Source organism: Dinoponera quadriceps, unplaced genomic scaffold (assembly GCF_001313825.1).
Source record: "Dinoponera quadriceps isolate SergipeBrazil2010 unplaced genomic scaffold, ASM131382v1 scaffold533, whole genome shotgun sequence".
NCBI classification, from domain to species: Eukaryota; Metazoa; Arthropoda; class Insecta; order Hymenoptera; family Formicidae; genus Dinoponera; species Dinoponera quadriceps.
In genome coordinates, this window is record NW_014554780.1 from 72,006 (window position 1) to 99,237 (window position 27,232).

General features: G+C 40.5%; 4 protein-coding genes across 8 annotated transcripts; 2 read left to right on the forward strand and 2 right to left on the reverse strand.

Annotated features, from left to right (window-relative positions):
* Positions 1-813: 813 nt before the first annotated feature.
* LOC106741781 (protein RFT1 homolog) lies at positions 814-3,612 on the reverse strand. 2 transcript variants are annotated; one of them, XM_014614093.1, is made up of 8 exons: positions 3,259-3,612; positions 2,834-3,036; positions 2,570-2,756; positions 2,207-2,491; positions 2,013-2,144; positions 1,812-1,943; positions 1,238-1,738; positions 814-1,156 (listed from the first exon to the last, which is right to left on the reverse strand). In XM_014614093.1, exons 1-8 carry the CDS (start codon positions 3,316-3,318, stop codon positions 998-1,000), a joined length of 1,659 nt encoding a protein of 552 aa, XP_014469579.1. In that variant the 5' UTR covers positions 3,319-3,612; the 3' UTR covers positions 814-997. The 2 variants fall into 2 exon arrangements, with proteins under 2 accessions (XP_014469579.1, XP_014469580.1); XM_014614094.1 differs by lacking the exon at positions 2,834-3,036.
* Positions 3,613-4,304: 692 nt separating this feature from the next.
* On the forward strand, positions 4,305-9,437 carry LOC106741822 (pantothenate kinase 3). Of its 4 annotated transcripts, none has more exons than XM_014614190.1 (10): positions 4,305-4,810; positions 6,835-7,015; positions 7,535-7,713; positions 7,816-7,989; positions 8,090-8,257; positions 8,357-8,433; positions 8,521-8,697; positions 8,851-8,986; positions 9,059-9,172; positions 9,270-9,437. In XM_014614190.1, exons 2-10 carry the CDS (start codon positions 6,892-6,894, stop codon positions 9,321-9,323), a joined length of 1,203 nt encoding a protein of 400 aa, XP_014469676.1. In that variant the 5' UTR covers positions 4,305-4,810; positions 6,835-6,891; the 3' UTR covers positions 9,324-9,437. The 4 variants fall into 4 exon arrangements, with proteins under 4 accessions (XP_014469676.1, XP_014469677.1, XP_014469675.1 ...); XM_014614191.1 differs by having other exon boundaries at positions 6,835-7,000; positions 9,270-9,360; XM_014614189.1 differs by lacking the exon at positions 4,305-4,810 and adding an exon at positions 4,858-5,358 and having other exon boundaries at positions 9,270-9,360.
* A 102-nt stretch (positions 9,438-9,539) lies between these two features.
* LOC106741820 (growth arrest-specific protein 8) lies at positions 9,540-14,528 on the forward strand. The gene is made up of 8 exons (XM_014614187.1): positions 9,540-11,083; positions 11,332-11,549; positions 11,623-11,884; positions 12,393-12,653; positions 12,752-12,919; positions 12,988-13,074; positions 13,137-13,346; positions 13,425-14,528. Exons 1-8 carry the CDS (start codon positions 11,081-11,083, stop codon positions 13,638-13,640), a joined length of 1,425 nt encoding a protein of 474 aa, XP_014469673.1. The 5' UTR covers positions 9,540-11,080; the 3' UTR covers positions 13,641-14,528.
* Positions 14,529-14,602: 74 nt separating this feature from the next.
* LOC106741823 (galactoside 2-alpha-L-fucosyltransferase 3-like) lies at positions 14,603-17,147 on the reverse strand. The gene is made up of 2 exons (XM_014614193.1): positions 16,581-17,147; positions 14,603-16,244 (listed from the first exon to the last, which is right to left on the reverse strand). Exons 1-2 carry the CDS (start codon positions 17,042-17,044, stop codon positions 15,704-15,706), a joined length of 1,005 nt encoding a protein of 334 aa, XP_014469679.1. The 5' UTR covers positions 17,045-17,147; the 3' UTR covers positions 14,603-15,703.
* Positions 17,148-27,232: the final 10,085 nt, after the last annotated feature.

Below are 27,232 nucleotides of genomic sequence, written 5' to 3' on the forward strand. Positions count from 1 at the left end.
GCAAATTGCGCATAACTTGCAGGTAATATTCCTTATTGATCGTTCTACCCTGTGGCAAGAACTCATGATGCACCACGCCCCTGCAATCGAAGAAAACTGTAAGCAAAACCTTCACATTCGACCGAACTTGGCGCGCTTTTTTCGGTCTTGGCTCGTGCGGCAGCTTCCATTGGGATGATTGGGTTTCCACGTCATAACCATAAACCCATGATTCGTCACCAGTTATGATCCTCTGGAGCAAATTTGGGTCGTCGCGGACAGAGTCCAACATCTCCCCAGCAATGTTAATACGATGCTGTCTTTGGTCGAAATTGAGCAATTTTGGTACGAATTTCGCGGCGACCCGTCTTATGCCCAAATCATTAATAAAAATCGAATGGCACGAGCCAATCGATATGTTTAGGTCCTCAGCAACTTCTCTAACGGTGATTCGACGATTGGCCAATACTATTTTCTTCACTTCATCAATGTTTTCGTCTGTTGTTGACGTGCTCGGGCGTCCGGCACGCTCTTCGTCGTTCACATCTTCTCGGCCCTCTGAGAACATTTTGTACCACCGATAAACGTTGCTTCGGTCCAAGGTAGCTTCACCATATGCCACAGTCAACATTCGGAATGCGTCCGCGCACTTAATTTTGTTTTTCACACAAAATTTGATACAGATTCTTTGATCCATTTTTTTGGAATAGGTAAAAATCGAAGACGAGCCAAAACAAGCTGTCCAAGCAAAACAGCTGTCAAAGATAAACTGAATATTCAAAATGGCCGAACTTGTCGGCATAAGTGAGGGACATGAGTACCAATATAACGCCACAAAAAAATCGAAAATCGAATATACGTAACCCGCGGAAATTCAAAATTCGCGATACTTTTTGAACAGACCTCGTATTATAATTCTTCAAGATTGTTAACAGCCTCTCTCTCTCTGCACTGCAGCTATGATATCCATAGTGGACATTATAATAAATAGAATAATTCACAGCACAAAAGTCTAAGGTCATTCGCTCTTCTTTTGCTTGCTTCTTCTTTCATACCACTTGTTTGTACCGAGTCTGATCAATTCGTGATGTTCGTATATCCAAGACATAAGTACGATCATGAACATCACCACACCGACCAGCAGGTGCAATACTTTCTCAGCCGGGAAGAAATAAACCTGGAACGGAAGAGATTCAGCGGCGAATCAGCAGAGCGCAGCATCCGTAGATATATATAAGTTATTCCAAAAAGACTTTACGTGTGACAAATTAGTGACGAGCGCGGCTACGAGTAAAGACGCGGAGAACATCGGCTTCGGGACTAATCCGCGCAGGGGACGATAGATCGTGTCCTGATGCCTCCTGTTGATGAACAGCGCGGAGTGTACGATCCTCAGGCTCATGTTCACGCAATTGCCGAGGATGAAGCCGACCGGGCCGAACCAAGTGGCGAACAGGTACGACGCGCCCAGAAATGCGATCGATTCATAGACCATGATCAAATTACTCTTGTTTATCGTCGCGCTATCGGCCGTCGCATTGGTGTAGCACTCTGTCACGCCGTTAATTCCCAGCAACAACACCGCGAGACAGTGTGTTCTTAGGAGGAGGGTGGGTAAGGGCAGGGTCAACTTCGAGCCGCCGTACAGCCAGAGCAACGTGCTCGAATAAGATTGACCGAATACCAGGACGATTAGACCGATAGACATAACGATGGAGCACAAGTGTGTCAAGACATTCACGCTCTCTTGCACCTTCATCTGCAACAGAACGTAGTTTATAAGTGAATATGTTAGGAATGCGCACTGCGAAAGTTACAGCCTGGACACTAACTAGGTTTTGATCAGATATGGCTTTGTCTCTCTTTATCATCTGCGTGAAGTAGAAGTATCCACTTTCCTCGATTGGACGGAAAATAAATCTGGCGGCCAAGGAGCCTAAATTATTCACAACCTCGTAGATACCCTAATGAGGAGAAATAAATAGCGATTAATTATTAGAAAGATATCATAGTGCGCGTTAATGTTCGCATACCTGTTCCGTAAACGTCAACACCGGCATTATAGTCATGATTAATCTCTCGCCTTCCGTCAAAATTTGCTTTAGTATTCCTTGCCTAAAGAAGCTCCATGTGAGAACAGTTAACTTTCTATCAAGATACGAATCCTACGAAATAACTGTTATACTTCTTAAGCGATAATAACGGCAACAGTCGCGTATATACATACATTATTCGCCAGTTGGCCTGGTAAGAAGTCTTTGACATCGCGGAAAGGAAATTCTCTCACTACATATTCATCGCTATTGTCTTTTAGGGACATCCTCCGCTTCTGCACGCATTTGTTTAACTTCGCGATATGATAGTGGAAGTACACATAGTGACTAGTAGTGTAAAATATCGCCGCGACAAGCTGAGCTATGCCGAATGCGAGTAGCGCATTATCCGGGTGGTATAATATGAGCGGGACAAATGTCAAGGTGCGTATAGTGATCATAATGGTATCGAGAATGATCTAGAAGAACATACATATGGATGGTGAGACACTTGTCTTTCAGAGAGTTTCTCAGCTTCGTCCTGGTCTTCGCCTTACTTTAAGCCTAACAAATAGGAATGCACTCGCGACCAATTGAACGATTAAGGAAGACAGTTCTATGATACACGACAGTCCAACCGCCCAAACTGCAAATGTATAATACGGCGGTAATGCTTCTGCAGTGGAGAGCAAGAACAACCAAATGTATCCAAACAGGAAGGACATCGCAACACATATCGGTACTCTAGAAAATACGATTAATTTGTATTAACTTTGTCATGAAAACAATTAGTGATGTAATAGAAAAGGTAACGAACTAACGTCAGCCAGAGAAGGTTTACTACTTGGGCCCAATTATGCTCTGCTGTATTAGTCAGGCATGCTTTCATGAATGGTTCACGTGATAAGAACAGTATCATAGATTCCAGCAATAACAATCTGACATTAATGACACCTAAGACAGCTTGACCTACATGCCGAACAACAAATGCGTTCAAGACAAATGTGACACAGCGGCAGAATATCTAGAAGAAGAACCACGTTGAGATTTCGTGTGAATTTTAGTACTTCTGTTAACACAGGATAACAGCCTCCGATTAGTAAGTAGTCTTCGAGAAAGTGAGAACGTTTGGAGGACGACAAAAACTGCACGTCAACGTGACGAAATATTTGATAAGGATTTCGAGGCAATGGTAACCGGATCGTTAGCAAAAAAAAAACTCTGACGATACGTTCCGCCGGCGTACCTGAAATATAATGTTAAAGGAAGCGTTCTCCAAGCTGCTCTTCAGAAGATTCGGCGGCATTTTCCGGCAGTTTGGTCAGTAATCATGAATATTTCGAGATTCCCGCCGAAAGGAAACGTCAAGGTAGCTCTAACAGGTTATGTGAGTTCCAGATAATCGCGAAGCTTAAAACTATCTTGAGGTTTGATCATTGCTTCTCGATTGCATTCGTGCCGTAAATAACCGCCTCAACCGCACAGGTTTGATTCCGTCACCGTAAAAAAGGAAAAGAACAATTATATCATTTCAATCGAGCTGATAACATTGTGACGTAATTACGCCTCCGGCAGACCAGCGCGATGCGACACGCGATATATCCAATGAGCGCGTCGCTTTTTCGGAAAAGCTGTACGCTCATTGGATATCACGCGTCGCGTGTCGCATCGCACAGCTTTTTACTGGAAACGACCGATAATCGACTGATGAGTCGATGTTTTTGTTTCGAATCGATTATGTCCTCGATGTTTCTAAATTCTATTAACTTTAATTGAATGTTATGTTATTTAATTTTAATATTAAAAAATAAAATTACATCCGATTCGTCGTTGAGACGTACTATCTAAAAATATAAAATCCATTTTTGACCTGTCGCTATTTCGATCCCAAAGTCTCCGCTATGAATCGTCATTGTTTCTATCGACGAAACCGAAATAGTAGTATGACTCAACGATAAGTTAGATAGTATTTTATTTTGAAGTAGCGTAATCTCTGCTTTTAAATAGAGTGATTTAACAGCAGAAAGTTTTTATTTTTAAGTAGTAATTAACATGTTTAATATCGATTATTTGAATATTATTTATTAATTTAGGAATCTGGCAAAACATTAACAAAAGAAAAAGTGACAGGACAAATAAACTAAAGAATCTCTGCTACAAGTAATAAACAAGTGACAGTAACAGAATTTACTTTGTAGGAATTTTAGTTGACGACATTTTTATTTTTAGAAAATATATTTCTTTTTCGAAGGTCGAACGCAATGTGACTTATCTCTTAGCTTGACAGCTGATAGATTGTCAGCCGGCAATATGGCCGACCAGGCTAGATTGTGATGCATTCTCTCAGTGTTGTATTTCTCAGTGTTCTTTTTTCCGTGAAATCTAAAGCAGCATGTATAAACAAAATAATCTACGTTTGTAAAGTAACGTAGGAAAAGGTGTGATACTGTGCATCGATAAGAGCAAGTATCGACGTAGACAAAACAAGAAGCATGGTGCCCGAAGATTGTAATAGGGCAAAAACCCCCTTTTAATCAAGTCCTTATGTGATGAGGCGATCTCGAAGAGCACCCGTCGATTGTCGATAGTGAGACGAATTCAGCGAAAGTGTCGGGGAAACAAGCGGACGAAAAAGTGAAAACTGACCCGTGAGGTTCCGAGGACGATTTTTACTTATTCGGTACGACAAGAGAAGGGGAAAGACTAGCCAACGGTTATCAGCTGATCGTCATTCCTAAGCAACCTATCATGACGTGGGACGCGTTGGCCTTCTTCATTCTTCGTAATGACCCTGTCAGGTAAATAGGCGAGGCGTTCCGAAAGGGACAGTTATTCGTGGAAGTGGGAGAAAGGTGGAAGAGAAAGAGCAAATAGGAGGAGCAGACGGTGGCGGAGAAGAGTAAAGAATAAAGAATTTCGTGACGCACGATATCGCGCCGGTCGTGGCATGTCATTCGATCGTGACGCGTAAACAGACTCGATTACTTGTCTTCCTTGAAGAAGAAAGAAGGAAAGAGATAGATACGTTTGCCTTCTTCGAGTTTCTTTCTACCGCGAATCGTAGTCCCGTTGGCTGTACAGTTATCGGAATCGCCGATCGTTATTGCTTCGTCGCACTTCGGACAGCTCGGACAGCGTAATAACGAAAGCCTGACTAAAGTCACGCGCTCGCCGCGTGAAGAACGCAGTCGGTTGCATCGTGCAAGTGGAGAACGTTATCGTACACATCGTGAACGTCATACGTGCGTAGGTGCTGCTGCTTGAAGACTGTCGTATGCACTTGTTAACCGCCACCGTCCTCCTTCCGCGCGTAGCGTTCCTTCGTGCCTTGGTAAAAATCTGATGAGTAAGTGTCACGTCGACCTATCGTGCGACGGCGCATCGTCGTCGCTCTGTTTGATCGCGTGATATTCATCATTCGATATCCCAACGTTGACCAACGACGACGACGGTGACGACAACGAACACGACTTCTTTTGTTCACGGTCACAGAGATAAATAGATAAAGGTGATATATCATATCCTTTGTATTTTCTGTGGTACAAGTGAGCATAGGTGTTCTGTGTTGTTACACAATATCACTAGGTTCATGTTAAATAGTTCATATTGATACAAATTTGTTCTCGTAAACAAAATTTCTAAGCGGACTTGATTTAAAAAATATCTCCTTCTATTCAATTGTCTTCTCAACTGTTAGCACTGTTGATTACATATTCAAGGTTTGATTACACTTTCTTAATCTTATCAGCGATTTGTCATTATTTGCATGATGAGGGAAAAATTGTTGATGCTGCTTGCTTCGTAAAGAAAGAAGCTATTACATTGTGGAATTTTAATGAAAATTAAATGGAATGTAATTAGTCAGTAGATGAGGACGCCAGTAATGTATGCCCATAACAGAGACGAGTTTATCATTTCATGGTTAATTAGTTATTTTGTTTATGTAATGTAGTATCTTGTGTTTTTATTGTTATTATTTAAAAATAGTAAGTAGATGAATAAATGAATGTTAGAAAGTTATGATTTTTGTGTTTGTATACATATTGTTATGATTTTTGTATTTGTATACATATTCAAAATATAATGAATAGACATCATTTAGACTTGTAGAAATACAATAGAATCAGATTTGTTGTTTTAGTATTAAATTATTTCCTCAGAACAGAATTTATTCACTTATACACATATATTTTTACAAATTGTAATATATAAACTCCATGCATATAGTATGTGTGAATATAATAATATATTATTGAGATACATGTACAGTGCGCGCGCGCGTGTGTGTATATGTTTTGCCTTAAAATTTTCATCATATCTCAAATAATTAAAATATTCTACTTGACTGTAAAAATATTACGTTAATAAACAAGTCAAGATCATAACAAATCAAGATATTAGCTAACTTATATTCTTGCTGTATTATATACATTAAGAAGTAGGTTATATGGATGTTGCAACAAAAATGCGCATGACGTATAGCGTGAATGTAAATACAAGCATTTCTTATGTATAATGTATGTAAGTGAACTTTGACTCTACACTTGGAGGACAAATACATTAGGAACAGCTAAGAGATAAAGTAAATGTTGATCCTTTTTGTAAGATATGAAGAGTTCCATATTTGTAGAAAACGTTATAAAAATGTTTATTGTTAATTACTAAGATATATCATGCTTAACCTTTGTGACCTTTAAAATGCAAGATATAATAAATCATCGATTTGTTATTAAGTATTGGATCTTATTACTTGATAATATGACGATTATCAAATTCAAATAAGCTATTGTGTCACAATCTTAAGCATTTTTTTATGTTACAGCAAAGAAGCTATCTACTATAACAGAGGACATCTCAGTAAGTCATTCAACACTGAACAATGAGACCACAAAGCCAACAGAATAATTTAACTCCAGAAACCATGGCGTCTAACGGATATCCCGCTGCCGAAACCACTGCCAAAGAAGCGAGGAATCATTCATCCCCTTGTGAGTCAGTGAATTGTATGTGTGCTTAGAGATTGCCAATATTTTTACGTTTTACTATGTATTATTTCGTCACATTTTAACCGATATTTTATTTATATACGATATTTGATATCTTTTTATTTTGCGATTATGATCACTTTTTTTTAACTGTAATATGTTTTCCTTTGTTTTGTCAGTGTGTTGAAATATTAGTAACATAATTATTGTATAATTTAGATTATAAAAAAGTAGATGTATTTGCAGCAGAAACGTTTATATTTATTTCGTTTGAATGTCACCCAATTGCAATTACATACATAAGGTTTTGTTGCGCACATATGTATATCTTTATATTTTGTTGTAACATTCTTTCTGCATGACCTTTTAATAACGATCAACATTTGCAAATGTGTTTTCGTGTTGTTCTCGTGTAATTTTATACATATTACGCTTTTTTAACCGCTGACGGTTATCTTTTCAAAGATATGCGTATTTTTTGTCACATTATCATATTCTTACGTAAAATGTAATATTAATATACTTTATTTATTACAGCAATGCCTTGGTTTGGAATGGACATAGGTGGTACATTATGTAAATTAGTGTACTTTGAACCTAAAGATATAACGAGAGACGAGGCTGACGCAGAAGTTGAAACTTTGAAAAATATTCGCCGATACCTTACTAAGAATTCGGCATACGGAAAAACCGGACATCGCGATACGCATCTACAAGTAAGTGCTCCTGAATATTCAACGCGTAGCTCTCACGACTTTATTGCTTACACAGGTCAGATTTTTAATGATTTTCTTCTTTCTTCTTGACGACTGTTTCAGATGGGTGATGTTTGCATCAGGGGAAGGCGAGGTACGTTACATTTTATAAGGTTTCCTACGAGCGAAATGGGCAATTTCTTAGCATTAGCAAAATCGAAGGGCATGGCGAATCTTGTGACCACAGTTTGCGCCACTGGCGGTGGTGCCTTCAAGTTCGAGGATAATTTTAAGAAGGTATCGCTGTCATCGCTTCCCTATATACTTGTCGTTATCCCTGTGATGGAAATCATCAATTATCCATCGATTCTTTTACAACTGAAATATTTCATTCCAGGAAGTAAATATGAATTTGGCAAAGTTCGACGAGTTAGATAGTTTAATACGCGGAATGCTCTACATTGAAACCACGAATCCGCACGAATGTTATTATTGGTCGAATCCCACCGATTACAGCAGATGCCAGAAAGTACCTTACGACTTTTCCGAACCGTATCCTTTCTTGGTAAGGATGTCTGGACCCTGGGATACATTCACTATTTGTTTCCTTTGAATTACGCGTAGTTTCTTTTTTCTGATGAAACTATATAATTATACTTTGCAGCTTGTTAATATAGGCTCTGGAGTAAGCATATTAACAGTGTACGGACCAGAGGATTACAAAAGAATATCCGGGACGAGGTAAGTTGCGCATGTATTATATCATGCGCTGGCGAAATAAATACATTTTGAAGCAACATGTCGGTATAACATTTATGCTTTGTATAGTTTAGGTGGTGGAACGTTCTTAGGATTATGTTGCTTACTCACTGGATGTAACACTTTTGAAGAAGCAATAGAATTGGCGACAGGCGGTGATAATACAAAAGTAGATAAACTGGTTAAAGACATATATGGCGGTGATTATGGTCCGTTTGGCCTTCCTGGTGACTTAGTTGCTAGCAGGTAAATTTCACAGTCATTAATTTTATTACCTTGATAATTACGTTAATTTCACATTATATAATCGTGTAAGATGGATAAAGCTTCTTGTGAAACTTGCTGCCAAATATGTGGCTTGTGTCGGAATTCTGTTGTATTTGCTGTTTTCATACGCAGTTTTGGACAAATGAACTCTAAAGAACGCAGGAATGCGGTTACGAAGGAAGATCTGGCTCGCGCAACACTTGTCACTATTACAAATAATATCGGTTCCATCGCGCGCATGTGTGCCGTTAACGAGAAAATTGAGAGGGTAATATATAATGCGAGCCACGTATTGATGTAATTTCTCCGGTCGTCATTTTGTAACTGCTTCCGTTTTCAGGTCGTATTTGTTGGGAATTTTCTCAGGGTGAATCCTATATCGATGAAATTATTGGCCTACGCTATGGATTATTGGTCTAAAGGAACCATGAAGGCTCTGTTTTTGGAACATGAAGTGAGGAGATGATTGGAAAAGCGCATTTTCTTTGTTTTATTTCCAGACGAGCAATTCGGATATATCATAAATGTATGCTTCTTTTTTATGATTTCAGGGTTACTTCGGCGCTGTCGGATGTCTATTACAATTTAACGGCGAATCGAGCTAAACGCAAGGGGAAAACATTGAGAAATGGTCATGCAACATGTAGCATTCCATACAATCAAACTTGTTCGTAGAATAAATTTGTAAAAGGAATATTACCGTTCGTGACATAACTATTTATTTTTGTTATATTTTATTTAATTACATTCAGAAATATATATCGCGAGAACAACCGTTTACTACTATGCGCGTACCGCGAGACAGAGAAGTGTCTCTTGATTTTCAAGTACAATTAAGATTATATTTATATGAGAATTGTGTCTCATATATTTTACTGTTTTCACCTAGAAAGCAATAATTTTATTTGGGTATTTTTCCTTCCCGTTATTTTTGTTTTGTCAGGGAATAGCTGTATTGATTCAATTATTTTATTATGAGCACAAATTCATCATTACTTGGCGATAATGGACCAAATCCAATGGGATTAAGGATCGTCCTGTTCCCTATTCATCCCGATGTTCGTTACATGCCGTATAGACTAGTTCTACCTCATAATTTATACCATAAAATTTTTCTACGAATGCACAGGTTTTTATGTATATAAGCAAACGGCAGTCGTTATTACAACTTGCACGACTTTTCGGAAGTTTATAATCAGCGAATGAAACCAATGTGTAGCGATAGATACCTTTGCACCGATCATTAGTATGTGTCATTTTGTTGTTGAAATCATTGTGTGGCGAATTTTTAATCGTGAATTTATAACCAACATTTCGTTGGAAAAAAGAAACAATCGTTTTTAATGAAGATTTTAGTGAAATCTAGTAGAAATCATATTACATTATTATTATTATTTGCACAGTCGGCAACTGGTGATAGCGTCTTATCAACTTTTTTATAAGATTCATGTGTTTTGCCTTGATAAGATATTGTAATTTATTAACGGAGTAGACGCTTCATTCAAATATTGCAAAATGATTTAATGTTGCAGGAGTCAAATAGCATTAGATCATGATTTCAAGAAATATCATAAAGAGAAAAAAAAATACGAAATATGTAATATGGTTGTGTGAAAATAATGTAAACGTAATTGAAATATTGATATCGCTGCGAAGAAAGCTCACATGTCCAACAACATAACGTGTGACCTATGTATGTTCTATTTTAGTTGCCTGAAATTAATAGCAATTGGTACAATTTGATGCACATTCTCTCATTATTTATCAATTAATTTGATACATTATCGTAAGCATATCTTTGTACAGAACGAATAGTTCTTTCTGTTACAATGTATTGTGGAAACATGCCAAACGAACTTTGATATAAAATAAAATATCATTGTAATATATCGCATTATATGTTATCCTCCAGTATTAGAATATTAAATTTCGTGATATGAATTAAGACTAATGCGATATGTATGCAATCGGGATATATTATCTATAGTGATGTATTTACACATAATCATATTTTAATATTTTATTTTTGTATATATCTCTCTTACATGCACTTTCTGTGTGAAAATTGCGATTGCGTACAAAGTTTCTGACGAAACCTACACGTATAATTAATGGAGGATCCGTGCCGACGTAAGGTGACGACGAGATGTGGTTACTTAGCAACGGTCTTACAAAACAGTGACGGTTCTAAGATATCAGGCTAACCGAGCCGTCAGACGTGGTCAGGTGTGGTCAGCTGATACGAGGCTACGGACTTTGGAGTGGTGTTGCGTTATTACTTGCATTATATATATTTTACTACTATTTTTACTATTTTTGCGAGGTCACTGCATTATATAAGACAGTTTTTTACTGACAAACGATGGTAAGATCCATTGATTGTAATTATTAATTTGCCGAGGGGATTTTGCGGGGGACGATTATTATCGCTTGTTTTTACAATTAAGTTACATTTACGATCCGTACAAACAATCTGCATAAACGAGGTGTAGATTAAAAACTCAAAATGTTATGTGTTACAAATACCTGCAGAGTCGAATTTCGTTCCGTATTAATATATTTGTCTTGGCTATCAATTGATCATTCGCTGTTCATTGCTCGAAACTGTCGAAGGGTCCGAAGAAGGCGAAAGGGAAAATGATCGATACCGTGGACGGGGCGGACACAACGAAGATGAACAGGGAGCAATTAGAAATATACGCCCATAAGATATTGGAGGAGATGGAGCGCGAGCGGGAGGAAAGGAATTTCTTTCAAATAGAAAGGGATAAATTGCGAACTTTTTGGGAGATCACGAGACATCAATTGGACGAAGCTCGTGCCGTGGTCAGGTACGGCAACGTGAACGCGTCGTTTAGCGTCGTGCGTAAATTAATCCCGCACATGTCCTCACGAATTGCGTAGAAACAAGGAGCGCGAGAAGGAGGAGCTGGAGGAGAAGCACGATGCCGAGCTCAAATTGTACAAGCAGAAAGTGAAACACCTGATGTACGAGCATCAGACTAATCTGTCGGAGACCAAAGCCGATCACTTGGTCGCTCTGAAGTTAGCGCAGGACGATCATTCGATGCAGGAGAACGAGCTCATCAAGGACAAAACGGAACTCAAGGAGATGCAGAAGGAGCAGGAGTTGTCGTATATGAACCAGATCCGCGCGCTGAAATTGGTGAGACGCGCTTCCCAGACAGCCGAACCTGTAGATTCTGAGCGGAGCCTGCTATAAATTTTTGATGCCAGAAAGGCAACAATTTTACACACAATTTCTTCTATCTGGCAATATTGTCAAATTGCCGTCAGAAATTTGATAGAGCTTACTGACATGCTATGCCAATATAAGATCGATAGCAGAAACCAAGCAGCCTCTGTAATTATTTGACAACCAATTGGCAGTAGAAATCGAGCAGAACCTACTGTAGTTTGGCAGCAAAATCTGCTTGGTTTCTATCGTCAATTTGTCATCAAACCATGTCAGCAGGCTCTGTCAGCATAATACGAGCTTAATGCGGACACAGATAGCTATAGTTTTGTTGTGGGATTCTGATCGAATTTACCGCCAATCTGATAGCATAATATTTTGCTTACTGGGTTGTAATACAGTTTGCTGAGAGGTCTACAGTTCTATTTTATTAATAATAAGGGAAACATCGCTGAATTTTGTATATGTTGAACCGCAGCACCACTCGGAGGAGATAAACAACATCATGAAGAGATTCCAGTTGGAAGCGACGGAAATGGAGCAAAAGTACGAGCAAAAGTTGACCAGTCAGTACGAGTCCTTGACACTGAAGCATCGTATGGAAATCACGGAAGTAGAGGAAAGGAAGAACACTCAGATTGCGGACTTGATAAAAAATCACGAGGACGCGTTCAACGAGATGAAAACTTATTACAACGATATCACGATGAACAATCTGTCATTAATTAAGAGTATGCAGGTAAGTTCGCCGTTTTTGTTTGCTACGAAGATACCTCATAGGTACGATAAGAGTGATCTGCTGAAAAGGAAATGTATCGTTTGAAACTTTTGCGACAGGAGCAAATTGAGACGATAAAAAATAACGAGGAACGTCTAAAGAAGCAGGTGCGGGAACTGACAACGGAGAACAAGAAATATTCGGCCGACCTGAAGGTCTTGCAGGAAACGGTGACCGAACTGAATCGCCAACTCGCGAATTACGAGAAAGACAAGCAATGCTTAATTGTCAGTGTCCTTAGCGCAACGTTATATTGTTAAGAACCAGAAATATAACGTAGACCGAATTGTTGCAGAACACGAAGCGGAGACTGTCTGTCGTGACGAAGGATCTGGAGAATTTGAAGTGGGAGAACGAGGTGCTCGAGTTGCGCTTCGAGAAGGTAAACGGTTAATATTTAGTGTTTGTGACCGAAGATTCACGTAAGGAGATTCACGTTTTTAGTGTCAAGCCGAGAGAGACGAGTTACACTCCAGATTCGTCTCGGCTATTTTCGAGCTGCAGCAGAAGACGGGCTTGAAGAACGTGCTGCTAGAGAAGAAGCTGGAAAAGCTATCGGATTTGCTGGAGCAACGCGAGGCGCAGATCAGCGAGGTGTTAGCCGCTGCTCAATTGGATCCCGTGGCGGTGGCCACCGTGAACAAGAAACTGGAGGTAGGCAATTAAACGCGATTCCATCGCAATCGCGGATGTGAATATACGACAACTCTACCCGCGATATTCTTCCCCCAGGATATGCTGAACAGGAAGAACACCGCGATACAAGAACTGCAGTATGAATTGGCGAAGGTTTGCAAGGCCCACGACGACTTGTTGACAACTTTCGAGAGCAAACTGCAGGAATACGGAATCCCCAAGACCGAGCTTGGATTTCAGCCTCTAAGGACGAAAGTAGCCGGTGTGAAATGGGGCTTGGGTCCAACCGGTCTCGTTACCGCGAATCGGTAGCGCACCTAATCAACATTTCATCGATCGTCTACCAACGGAGATTTTTTACATCGCCTTCATCCTAGAAAATCGGCGCACATGTTGCACCTTCTCATTCACTTTAACATTACTTTTCCGAAGAACGGATTAAGACGCAGTGTTTCTTCATAAGTACGACAAATCTAAAACTTACGTTGGATACGCTATAAAGGATGTACGCTCGCATACAAACGTGATTCCGCAATACAATTACACACGACGCACAGAATTAATTTTGACATGGAGTATTTTTATTCTGTAAAACGAATACATATGTCTTACGCGTTACGTTCTCAAAAGTTACATAAAATTATCACAGAGAATGTACAGAGTGTAGATCGTATCGATGCCTGAAAATTGTGTCTAATTTGTTATCTTTACTTCTTCACTTTGGATCGAGTATCTCTTGTCAATTTGCGTCGGCTAATTGGCAATGAGACATCTGTTATCGCGCGAACGATTAATTTCTTTTTTATCGTACCCATTTTATCAGTCCTGACCTTCTCTCGCGCGTTTCGACATTAATCTACAACAACTGACAGGCACCAATACATTGAAGATACATTCATATATAGATATTAACGTATATATAGATATAGACACATTGACTAGTCTAGCTTGTAAAACACTTTAAGTCAAATACATCAGGTCACATGGTTAATAAATTTCAAACACTGGCTTCTTATGTAAAATACTTCCTCGTCCGCGTCTTGCATATAATATAGTCCGTAAACTCTCTCTCTCTTTTTCTTTTTCTTTTAATCCTTAACGATTATCTTAATCTTAATACTTAACGATTAAGTTAACGATTAAGTGAAGAAATAATTTATCATTTGCTCACAGATTTGTAAATATTATACAATGCGTTGTATAGATATAATTTTATAATATATAGATGTATATATATATATATACATATATATTTATATATATATGTTTATGTGTATATTCAGAATTTTGGCACAATAAGAAATAGAATCACAGTTTGAAATCATTGTACATTATAAGACTTACAGATGGTTAATACGTCGGTTTCGTGTCTGTGAAGTGTACGTTACACGCTCGCTACGATATGAAATCCACATTAAACGTATAAACACAATTAACTCGAGACTCTCGCTAGGCTAGATTATAGAAAACTATATAAACTACGAACTAACGTCAGAAGATCCAGTTCTCGGAAAAAGATCGCGCGAAAGTTAAAGATTAACCAGACATAATTCTGAGCACTGCAAAATTTAGAATTTATCCGTACGCGTGTTTCTTTTTTTTTTTTTTGAATTAGGCTCATTTGGTTACCACCTTTGTATTCGGAAAGTACATAGATCCCAGATCTATCGCGTCTTTTTTTCATATTAAATTTTTACGGCCGTGTCGAGTTTGTATCTCAGAGTCGTAGAAAAAATAAACATCTGTTTTAATTTTAGATATTAGTGGTCCATTGTTCCTTTGTAAACCTCTTCTTCGAGTTTCTGGAAAGGTTCGCTCGCGCTACATGTACAGGTGCATCGGTTCCTATAGTTTGTGTGCACACACTAAATTTAAATAAGGGCGATATATATGCGTAATATTGTTAAGCATTCCGACAATGATGCGCTTACGTCATTACACATATAAAACGCGATGTAGCAACATACTTTCACTTGATTCCGCTACTGGCGAGAGTTGTTCGTTCGTGCGACAAACAGAGAAAACAGTGAGCGTATACTTTCTGGAAAAGGCGTGGTACACTTTCAAAATGATCATACTCACGTGAATAGCAGAAATAACCAATGCTCGGCGATTCACTCAAGTTACTCGCACACTTGTGATTCGGTAAAAGCTCTTGTGATATAATTCGAACGTCGAATTAACAATTTTGTCGTCACATCGACATTAAACGAAAGAGATCGCGGTCTTCAAAGGGTCTTCTTCTGTCAAACCAATCGAATATCACCGAGGATAATATGAATCGCGTTAAAAGGAAAAATAACGAAAAATCGCTCGCAAGAAGGGCGATGCAAGGTAATGCATGTGTCTCGTGTAACTTCACGTCTGAGTTGCGTTCAACTCATTATCCTCCAATTAGGTAGAACGTCAGCGATCAGTGTAGAAAAGTATGTTGTTACATTGTAGACTATAGTCTCGCCGGCGGCCAAAATGGCCCCGAACGAGCCGTACGTGCCGTAATCTATTATGCTGTGGTTACACGCGGACAATACCGCCAGGTCCTTCCCCGGGCCCTTGCCGTCATTGTCCGACACGAAACTGATCCTGTGACGCTTACTGCGCAAGTTATATTTACACCAGGCGATATTATCGCTCGTCACTACGAAGACTACGTTGCTGTACTTGCCGGCGAAGTAATCCATCGCCGATAGGTAGTAGCTTATTGGCGCGGGCCGCGCCTTCAACTTCTGCCACAGGTAATCCACGTAATCGGTCCGGCGCACGTGCACGCTAACGTAGGTCGGCGAGGACAGATTGAATTTCTCCGCGACACGTTTCAATACCTTCTCCGCGTAGATCCTCAGACACGGCTTGAACGTGAACTCCCGTCGTATGTCGTCCAACCAGACCAGTATCAGAGACCAGTAAGCCGCGTGCCTGGGAAAGATTTGCGCGATATTTTATTCGGATCGCGCACAAGAGAAAGCAATTTGCTGGAATCTACAGTGGGCCGATATTTTTTCTCTGTGCGATATCCGCCTCACTCTAATCTGGTCTGACTATTACAGCTATATTGTAGCAAAGACATACAAAAGATACACATAGCTGCGAGATAATAGTTGCTTTTACCAGTTTCATCAACGTCGTCCGTGCGACTTTCGCCTTGATCTCTCGCTCTAAGCTCAAATCTGATCGTGGGATCAGGCAAGATCCGAGAGGCGAGAACTCGACGTTGATGAAATGGACGGTCAGCCACGCGTTGCTAATCGCTACCTGGGTATAATGATGTTCTGCTTCGTGCTGTTCCACTGGCCCAACGAACTGATCACCTGGCCGACGTCCAACGTGCATCTGCCGATGTAAGTGAGCGGCGGAATGCTGAGGTTGTCGAAGTACTCCTCCAAGGTCTTGAGGATGCAGCGCGGCATGAACGGCTCCAGGCCGGTGTTCCTCGCGGTAGCCCACACCGACGCGTACTCCCAGATCTGGTTGCCGAGCCTACCGCCCTGCACCGCCGACACAATGCCGTACTTGGGGCAAGGATTCCGCCACTCCGGCGGCACCCGGACGTTCTTCAGGGTCGTGCGACAGAGCGCCTGCTCGTACGCGGAGATCTTCGTGTGGCGGGCCGGCGGATTCGACGTGTACATCGGAAACAGGAAGACGTGGATGCCGAATACCACTATCAGCGCGAGGACTATCGCGCTCGCAAGCACATGCTGTTGAGCGTGACTCATTCTCCACGTTTGGCGTCGCGCGACCTTTCTCGGGGTGCTCTTTCTTCCCTCTCTCGCTCGCTCTTTCGCTCTCTCTCTCTCTCTCTCTCTTTCTCTACTTGCTTGCTCTCTACTCTCTCTTTACTACTTGCTCTGCCTCTCTCTCTCTCTGCCTCTACCGGTCGGCCGCTCGCTCTCTCGCGCGCACGCTAGTCCGGCATTTCGTATCTACAGGTGTGCCATGTCCTTTGCTTTCCGACGTACATCTTGGCAACGATAATGCGATTAATGAGCGACACAAGCGTGTGAATGTGACGTGGGAGCATGCATATCGCGTGTTGTTTCGCGTCGAGTTTCGCACGAGAGAGAACGGGGGTGGTTCACAAGCTGTAGTCTCTCGTAGATGTTGAAGGGTGGGTATCGTTTAAAAGTGTAGCGAGACGTTTGTTATTTATGTATGTGTGTGTGGGCGTATGTTGTTCTGGAAGTAGTTGCGTGTAGTTTGTTCCAGACCAACGGTCTCTCCGTGAGGTAATTAAAAAAAGAAAAAGGACATGGCCAACACACCGTCACTACCCAGATAGCACAGTGGTGAATAGAAGTTTATAGATCATTCATTTTAATGAATACCTACCCTAGTAGCACATTGGCCAATGTTGGGCCAATATAACGCCAATGAAGTGTGCTACCAGGGTACAGGATTAGAAAAATAAATATTTGGAGAATTAGCCGCAATCAAAGTCGTCTTGAAATATTCCTCAAAGATTCATCATAACGAATATTTCGTGATTTGATATACTTCGAGTACTTTGAATTGAGAATTCACGAACTTTACTAGTGTTTGTTTATTATAATTACTATCTATGACTATGTTTAGCAGATGTTTGTATTATTTCCAAGGTATCAATCATGTAATTTTTCTCTAAGACAAAAACGTAAAAAGCGAAAATTCCTTTATGTATATTATCATAATTTGAACTTTTTTATATAAATAAATTATATCTTGACGCAATAAAAAGTAAAACGACATCATTAAAATTTCATTGAATTGCGAGGATATGATTGAACTCGACTCATTTCAACAAATTGCTACTTTATTGGCCTGAAATTGCCCGCGTATAATGTAATCCTTTTTTAATTCTACATGATTTTCTGATGCAATTTTGAATTCCTCTCTTTTTTTATGTCGTTGAAAGAATGCTGAATGTATTTTAATTATTTTATTTGGAAGAAGTCTGTTATTCATCAAATATCAACAGTAACGTTACATCAATATTATAATTTTCCGCTCAACAATATAGCTGTTATACGCAACCTGCGTTATACAACATTTATGCTGTTAAGTGAGAAATTACAATATTGATATAATATTACTTTTAGTTGGTATTTACTAGATATTCCACAATCCTTTCTCTTTGTATCATTAAACACTATTCCTCTTGAATTCACATCTTATTAATTATTATTCATTATACATCTAATTATACATCTATAGATACGAAATAATTTTATACGAATACTTCAAGAAGTTCTCAGAAATTCCAATCATAAAGTGCATATGACTCACTAAATCTTTCTTATTCTATGAATTCCTAAAGAATTACAACTCAGGAAAGGAAAAAGCTTCGGGAATACTTTAAGAATTCATAGTGCTATTTGGACGATGCGAAGCTCAAGTAAAGTCGCATGCGAAGAAAGCAGAAATCAGCGGCGAAACCTAAGTTACAACGTTAGCCACGTTAATCGTGAGATATCAAAAGAATGAACCGTATATTACGACATCGATAACGGTACAATTTCGTTGAGCGCGACTTTCAACGCTGAGCGGGATTTATCGCGCTTTCGTGATGAAATTGGCGTAAAGTTCGTTATCGCGTACTTAAAGATCATGCACGAACGAACGGCGCACGAACCGGCAATTTTTCTCCTTCAACAAGTTGCAACTATATACCTGAGCGGTGTTAATAGGAGCGTAATTAATACGTGGAGCGACGTGGAGACGGGGGGAGAGTGTGTGCGGGGTGTGAAACCCCTTATTACGATATTCGCTCGACGGAGCATTCTCATCCTTCCGCGATCGAAGGCAGCATTGGAAAGTTTTGAAAAATGATACGTAGCTGCGTTAAGCGCTGTCATTCACCGTAAACTTTCCGTCAATATATATGAGAAAATTTCAGCATTTATAACTCGATAGAATATTGCGAGACAAGATGTATAAATTGTCCGCTGAAATTTATAATTATGAAAAATTGAACAAAAATGTCTCTTCGTCGCAAGTTCAATTAGATTCGTAGGAAGATTCGCATTAAAACACGAGCTTCTTCGTGAGATTTTGCAAAAGATTCTCCGTGATCTTCCAACGTACCAAATCGCAATGCAATTTTCTTCGTTATCCATCTAACGGAAAAGCTCTCGACTCGCCGAGACGCATATATGTATCTATGTACTTGTTCGAAGCTATTGCGTCGCAGGGGTGAAATTAAATGCGCGACGTATATCCTAAACCACTATTGTCGATGTGGCGTATGCAACCGTCATTATTAAAATAATTCTCGAGAAATCTCGCGATAGGGAGAGAGAGAGAGAAAGAGAAAATATATATCTCCGAAGAATCGCTACGACTAATAATATTATAAGCTATCAAACATTATTGTGTCGCGGAGACTGAAGGTAAAATTGACAACGTCAATGTATAATTCGACGTTTGCTTTAAATAAACTCACTCCTGCTCATATCCCGCTTCTTTGAAGGTTAGACTATCGAAATTAATTCGGAAATAAGAAATTGGAACGTGACCCGAGCCGAGATGTATGCCTTTATACGAGATGCCTCTAGAAATCTCTATCCATCCCCTCTAGCCTTTTTTAGCGCATGTACGCGCACGTACTGTGTCGTCGAAAATCGAGCTCAACGAATTCGTCCCTCGACACCCTCCTGTCAACCCTCGCCCGTTGGGAAGAAAAACCACTCACCCGTTCCGACGAACTCCTCACGATTCACGACGCACAGGCCGAGCCTCGCAACTGGCCGCGGGGTTCGCTCATTCATGTTTGCCCGGCGTGACACCTTCGGACGCTTGTTGCACCCTGGCCGTCGTCGCCGTCGCCCTCCGTTGTAGCAGACGTCGTCGGTGCAGCATTTGCCGCTCGCAGCGAACTTCAGGCGGCCACCGCCGCTCTGCACCGTTCCGCAAGGGCTGTCCTCGTCGCGTTCTTTACGACGCAAAGCCGTCCGGGTTGTTCCTTGTTCGGCCCGGACGAGGATGAGCCACCATCCTCTCTCTCGGAGGGATGTTGTCCGTCAGGGAGAGCGTGACGTCACCGACCGTCGTTACTCCCTGCCTCGGCGTTCCGCCGTATAGATTTTTCATTTCCACTGGCGCCGACCGGACCGGCGCGTTGTTGCCCATGTCGTTTCTCGTCACCTTCCGTTGGTAACGTTCGGATATCGAGGTCGAGGAAGGATCTTTCGAGGCATTAACTTTCTAGAATAAATCGTGTAAGACTGTTGAAGGAGTCAAATAGCGTAATAAATGTAAGGTTATGATACGTACGAGTCGAATTGTCGTTGCACACCGTTTAAACTCGGTAAACATCAACCAACAGTAACGTTAAATCAATATTATATTTTCACTCGACAATATACGTGTGATATAACACATGTTGCACTCAACAGTTGTATTGTTGAATGAGAAATTTATAATGTTAATGTAACGTTGCTGTTTACTGGGTACTTTCTGTACTTTGTGTGCTCGGGGAACAGATGTCGTGATTTCAGTCTTTTCAATCACACTTCCTGTACGAAAACGAGATCGGGATATATCTAGACTTTAAAAGGACAAAGAACGGGGTTTATTTATAATTAAATACGCAAATTACAACCGAAGCGAACCGATCATTGAGAAATAGCAGCGGAAAAGAGCTAAAATGTGATATAGAAGGTACATATTGTGCAACACTATTTTCAAATTGCGGTAACATTACCGCGAGCAACTGTCGGTATTACCAGTAATTGTGTCGTTACCGGCGGGTGTACTAATGGTAATACATTTCGAACACCAGGTATATGTTCAGGAATGCGTTTAGTTTTTCAAAGTCATAGTATAGACGACTCCGTGTCTCGTAAGAAACGCTTGATAGGTAAAACGCTTTTTGTGTCATGTGTTTTGATATCGTTCATGCAAATCAATACCGAGTCGGTGACGAACGCTTGCTAATTGGCTCGGCGGTTTCGCCATTACCGGCGGCGCCTCAGTCTTCTTCTGGCGGCGCTTTAGTCCTTTTCCGGCGTCGGTCGTGTTAGCAGCGTTTGAACGTTGCTGTCGCGAATATTCAATAATTCTCGATCGAAATCGTGCACAACCAAGAGGTGTTCGCGCAGATCGTACAATCTTCAGGTAAAATATTAAGTGGTGAATCCGCTGACCACACGAAACATGACTGTATGTAACGATATATGATAACATTAATTCGGCAGGTTACTCGTGTTCGGATGGGAAGCTGTGCGTAATGGCATCCATGAACATGATCGAACAGGAAATCTAATTCTCGGTCGACGACATCGGTGAGCAAGTGAGTGATATTTCAGTCTTTCGGAAATTTCGTTGAATAGGTTATTCTCGACGTCGCTACATGATCATGCGCGTCAGAATCGAATGAATAAAGAATATAACCTTAGGGTATGCCCTGCCCTCCCCCTCTCCCCCTTGCTTTTTCTCTTGCGTCCGTTATGGCTGCTGCGTTTAAACGCTGACCGTTGGAACGCTGATATTGAATATTCAATATTTCGTGTAGATCATGAGACTTTTCGCGAGAAAGAGATTTAGAAGTTAATGTTTGGATTACATGAAATATGATTAGATGTAACGATACTAACGATTCTAAAAAGAACAGACCAAATATTAATTCGGCATCGTTGCTTGTGCGTAGATACACGAAATGGCGTCCATGTGAAAATGTTCGAACAGGAAATCTAGTCTCCGTCGACATTGGTGAGTAGTATTCAGCAAGTAAGTCATATTTTAGCGTATCTCTCGTAAATTGCATCGAATCGATTATTCTCGACAAGTCCACATAATCTTATATACGCTTTATGATGAGATTGAATTAAAATTATAATTTTAGAGTATTTTATGCTTCCCTCTTTCCTTCTTCTTACTTCATATCTTCCCACATCAGTTGCGATTGCAGCCTTTGAACGCTGATATCGAATATTCAATAATATCTCAATTGTTCGAAATCATTTGCCACTAAATCATATTTGTATAAATTGATTTTTTGTGAGAAATAAATTTAATAGTTTGTGTCTCGATTACGTAAATATGACTAAGTGTATTTATTGTGATATTAATTCAACATTGTTGCTTGTGCGTAGATCCGAGGTTATACGAAATGGCTTGCATGAAGGCGACCAATCGGAAATCCGATACTTGGTCAACGACATTAGTGTGTAAATATTTCAGCGAGTGAGTAATATTTTATTTTTCCGAAATTTCATCGAATCGATTATCCTCGACGAGTTGTCAGCGCCACATAATAGAGTAGAATGGAATAATCACGCGCATGATGACGCAATTAAATAATGGATTCAACTTCAGGCTATCTTGCTTTTCATTTCTCTTTTTTTTTGAGCGTCACATTTCCGAGGTAGTCGATTCGATCGTAATTTCGAAGTTAAGTGCGGGACGACGACCTCGTTCGTCGATACTCGTTTTATCTTGATCGCGGGAAGACGCAGTGGGTCGTCTTTTGTGCTGCGAGCGTGTTTCTTCGCACGCCCGCTATCTCGAAGACTCTTTCGCGAAGTAGGCCGCGAAGCTCCGATATGGCGTTGTCGTGCTCAACCAAATTATAATGGCATATTTCTCGTCACTATCAGCGTCTCTCTCTCCACTGCGTCTTCCCATTCAATCCCCGTCGTCACTGTATCTCTCAACCGATATACTGGGAGCTTTATCCCTACGTGCAACCTTTTCTATTGGAAATAAGGTGCTTTTGAAAACGCTCGCTGTGCCGACGTACATCAGCCAGTCGAGTGCACTGGTAAGTCGAAGAATTTCGTAGCGCACTTGTAAATACAAAACAAATAGAGATTTACGAAAAGCGCCTCTCTAGTATAAATTTTAATTATCGCTACATCGTTTAAAAGCTCAAATTCCATTTTTTTTGTTTTCCGAGCATCATGATTCCATGTCTTTTTTTATTGCTGTTATTACTTATACAGTGTGTCTGCCAGGCTCTTTCTCTCTCTGGCAAGAGATTATATAAAATATAAGTTATGTTACTTCCATAATGAAATGATGACACTTTTACTGTTAAAACGAGACATTTTACGCAAAAAAAAGTTACATAATACCGAAAAACAATATCTATATTGATACTCGTGAAAACAAAGTCGATAGGAATATCGAGTAACAATACTCCATGATTGTGTGGTCGATTCACGAGGTTGTGCATGACATACTGAATAAAATAAAAATAAAGAACCGTCATTCTTTTATTGCTTCGGTGTCCCGGGGGTTTGCTTGGTTAGCGCGTAATTTCATCCAACTCTGTTATCGGTACACGAAAACTTACTTTCACGAACAACACGCTCGCCCGTACGGCGGTTTCTAATGAAACGCGTTTTCTTTTAATGATTGATATTATTCCATAAAAGAATAGATCCATCAACTTCTGTTTGAGAACAGGTCTCGCGGCTTTTACGTCACGCGCATATATCCACGATGATATGTGTATGTATGTGACAACTTTATATATATATATATTTTTTAATATTTATACATAGAGTGACATTCCTTTCTCTGTCATCATTTTCGAGATTAATCGAATTATCGTTAATTTCTCGAAATTGTCAGACGATACTGACGCGATATTTTCTTCGCGGGCAAACTCGCCCTGCGCTCTCTCGTGCTTCTTGTCGTATCGCATAATGGCTCGGTGATATCGAAGCACCGACTCTTCTCTTTTGTGCCTGTCAACTGCATTGGCCGGGGTGAGTTTCCGATTCTCGCGGAATCCTTTCGACCACGAAATAAGACGGTCGGAATGAGACGCGACGGGAAATTTCTCGGACGAGTTTTATATATCGAAGTCGCCGCGGATACACATCCCGAGGGGTACTTCTTCGCGTGCTTACCCGTGCAGGGGCGGATGTTAGCTTTCCCGAGGCCTGAAATTAACAATCGCGCAATGGAAACACGAGTCGTTCACTCGTTCACGAATAAATCGAAGAGTTTAATCGCTTTTCTATTCATTGAATACATTGAAAGAAGAAAGTGCTACATTAAAATAAATAATTATTCTAATACCTCCTTAGCAAATTTTTACTTGGACGAAGTAATTATTAATTGAATGTAGTACTTTCTTGCTATATTCAAATAATATATAATACACGAACCAAGTAAAATTTACTTAATCCAAGTAAAAATTTGCCAAGGAGTATCAGAGTAATTATTTACTTGAATGTAATTTTTTCTTTGTGTACGAATAATAGGCCTGTTCGTTTTACCGAACCAGTGTTGCACGTCTGTCCTTTTCCTTTCACCGCTAGGTTATACATTTGTTTCACTCTTGGTGCAAAAGGTGCAATCTACTTCAACTAAAGCGAACATCGCGTCGGACAAGGGAACTTAGATAAGTGAGCGAAGGTCGTCGTCGTCGGATTTATTTACAACGATGCAACCGCGATAATCAAGACGCAAAACTCCCTTTCCCTTTCGTGACACCGCCAATTCAATTCACCGAAATTATGCCGGTCTCAATCGTCGCACACTCGTTACCTTCCACGCAAATCCGCCCCTGTGCTTGCGCAGGTGCGAGCACACTGCGACATGCATACGTATGGCCGCGGTGCCTTGTATGCACCGCGTATCGCTTCGCGGGGGAAAGAGGAGGGAAGACACCGATTGAAATCGCGCACGGTGCGGCGAGTCCATGCTATTGACAGGCCGTCTTTTATAGGTATGTGCATCGCAATTCTTCCGCAATTTCGCCGTGCCCGTGGAGCTCCTTTTCCCGCAGCTCTACGGCAATTCGATATCGCGCTACCATCACCCCTTTATTTCACCATGGCCCTTTCATTTTCCTTCTTCCCTGCTCGGTCTAACACCGAACGTCGCGCGTCTTCGGCTCGCGAATTTCTGGGATTACGCGACACACTGCGTCGCGTCGCGCGGAACGGTGATATTTTTATTGTTAACGCGAAATCCCGTCGTTAGATATTCCATTCGTGTTTGGCGAAATTTTATGCTTTTACGTTCTCCGCATTTTTAACGAGCAGAGGAAACTTTCGAGAGGTGTTATGCACGCGCTGCAAATTTCCACGTTGTGTGTGCATCTCGCGTGTACCGTACTGAAAAAGTTATAGTTTAGCTCCGAAATCACGCGTGAAAGCACTGATGAACGATAGAGCTATCATCCCAGTCGGGCTCCGTTGGTAATAAAATTCCACGTAGACCAATAGCTAAAGGCGATTGGTTTCGACAGTGTTCAATTTACCTTCTGATTTGGCACGCTTGTGAGACGGCCAGCCGGGATATTTTTGTCCGCTCTCCAAATCTGCCAAGCGTCATCCAACTCGATCGCTCGCAAACCTGGTTCCTGGTTAGTCGTAGTTTACATGACGCCTCGTCGGAGTTCGGTTTCGTGTCGGAGTTTGTGCGAAAATTGCATTTCGATCGTTGAGAATCGAGGCAAACGAAATTTGATCTCGGACGGCATCGGCCAGGGGGTGCGCACGATGCGCCGGACAAAGTGCACTTTGTGCGTTGCGCGCGAGATGTGATATGATTTAGCGAACGATTTTACATGAGATACTTTCGTCCCTTTAAATTTATCTCACCGATCCTCCTCGCATCGATTCTCTAGTATTCTCTGTCCATATCTATATTTTAGAACAAACACAATCGTCGTTCGCAAAATATAGAGACAGAAACAAACGGACTTGTAAACACATACGTAAAAGATATTAGAATGAGAAAAATGTGGCTATTCATTATCCTAAGATGCATTTTTATAATGGACGTTTTGAAGTCGATTTCTTTATATTGTGCAATATTGATCGGTAACCTTTTATTAAGATTGAAATCGCGAATTCTGGAACATTTTGTGTATATTTGGGAGAAAATCGATATATATCTGCGTCTTAGAGATAAAAAGTATCAATCTATAGTGCGATATATAGCTCGCTTCATTATTTGATAGAACACTGCTCTTCGAAATACCTTTAATGATCATTCTATATTAGTTGCAAGCCGATCGCAAGCAAACGAAACTCCTGTTGCAACAGGCAATCAGAAGCGTTAATGGTGCTATTGACGCTTCTGATTGGCTGTTGCAATCGACTAGCAACTAATGTGGAATGACCTTAATAGCGTTAGAGATTTTTCAAAATTAATATCTCTCCCCCGCTCTCACGATGATTGGTATTATTGTTTTTTCAACGCAATCAAACATGTTTCATCGAGCGTAACTGGATCTCACCTATACACTTATGTTACTATTATACGCCAATGCGTATGCACACACCCAATTACGTGCTCGTAAGCGCCGTGGCCTATAAGTAATTCAGTTATCCGGTGTCGCGCGATATGCAACAATGGCGCTGCAAATGAAAAACCATTAAAAAGCATTAAATACGTTGTGTCTATCTATCTCGCTCGCTCCCGACCGACCGACCAAGGCGACGAGATTCGTGTAACGTGGAGCGCGTTAATGGTGACATGGTGAAAATGAAAACGCATACACAAGTCAGGAGCAACAAAGTTCAAGAGGTGTTTGGTGAAAGCGTATTTTCATTTAGCGGAAGAGAGGAAGAGAGAGAGAGAGAGAGAAAATTCGTAATTGAAATACGTATATATTTTTTATCAATTTCATTCTATCTTTGCATCTTTATTACTTTATATTCTATTCTTCGCTCTTCATATTCTCGATATTATCATCGAAAAAATATTTCTTTTACGAATATCTTTATTTATTTTCCGTATACTGTTTACTGGATTCCGTTTTTATATTTTTTCAATAAATTACTCGCAAGCATTTAAATTTACCTTCCGCGTATTGTCGTCAATAACACACATTTCCGCTCGAAGTAAACTCCTCATCTCTCGCAATCAAAGCGAAACGTTCACTCCATCTAAGAGCCACTAACGACCGTCGTGAGATCTATGATGGGGCTGCAGCGGGCGCAACTGCAAACTGCAAACCGTTA

Excerpts from the sequence above, each read along its gene's own strand:
- LOC106741781 (XM_014614093.1), bottom strand. The coding sequence starts at position 3,318 with ATGCCGCCGAATCTTCTGAAGAGCAGCTTGGAGAACGCTTCCTTTAAC. Across the intron at positions 1,944-2,012 it reads TGTTGACGTTTACGGAACAG|GGTATCTACGAGGTTGTGAA; the intron begins GTATGCGAACAT and ends TCTCCTCATTAG. Across the intron at positions 1,157-1,237 it reads TCGTCACTAATTTGTCACAC|GTTTATTTCTTCCCGGCTGA; the intron begins GTAAAGTCTTTT and ends CTTCCGTTCCAG.
- LOC106741822 (XM_014614190.1), top strand. The coding sequence starts at position 6,892 with ATGAGACCACAAAGCCAACAGAATAATTTAACTCCAGAAACCATGGCG. Across the intron at positions 7,714-7,815 it reads ATCGCGATACGCATCTACAA|ATGGGTGATGTTTGCATCAG; the intron begins GTAAGTGCTCCT and ends CGACTGTTTCAG. Across the intron at positions 8,434-8,520 it reads AAAAGAATATCCGGGACGAG|TTTAGGTGGTGGAACGTTCT; the intron begins GTAAGTTGCGCA and ends TGCTTTGTATAG.
- LOC106741820 (XM_014614187.1), top strand. Across the intron at positions 12,920-12,987 it reads AAGACAAGCAATGCTTAATT|AACACGAAGCGGAGACTGTC; the intron begins GTCAGTGTCCTT and ends GAATTGTTGCAG. Across the intron at positions 13,075-13,136 it reads TCGAGTTGCGCTTCGAGAAG|TGTCAAGCCGAGAGAGACGA; the intron begins GTAAACGGTTAA and ends TCACGTTTTTAG.
- LOC106741823 (XM_014614193.1), bottom strand. The coding sequence starts at position 17,044 with ATGAGTCACGCTCAACAGCATGTGCTTGCGAGCGCGATAGTCCTCGCG. Across the intron at positions 16,245-16,580 it reads CAGAACATCATTATACCCAG|GCACGCGGCTTACTGGTCTC; the intron begins GTAGCGATTAGC and ends AATCTTTCCCAG.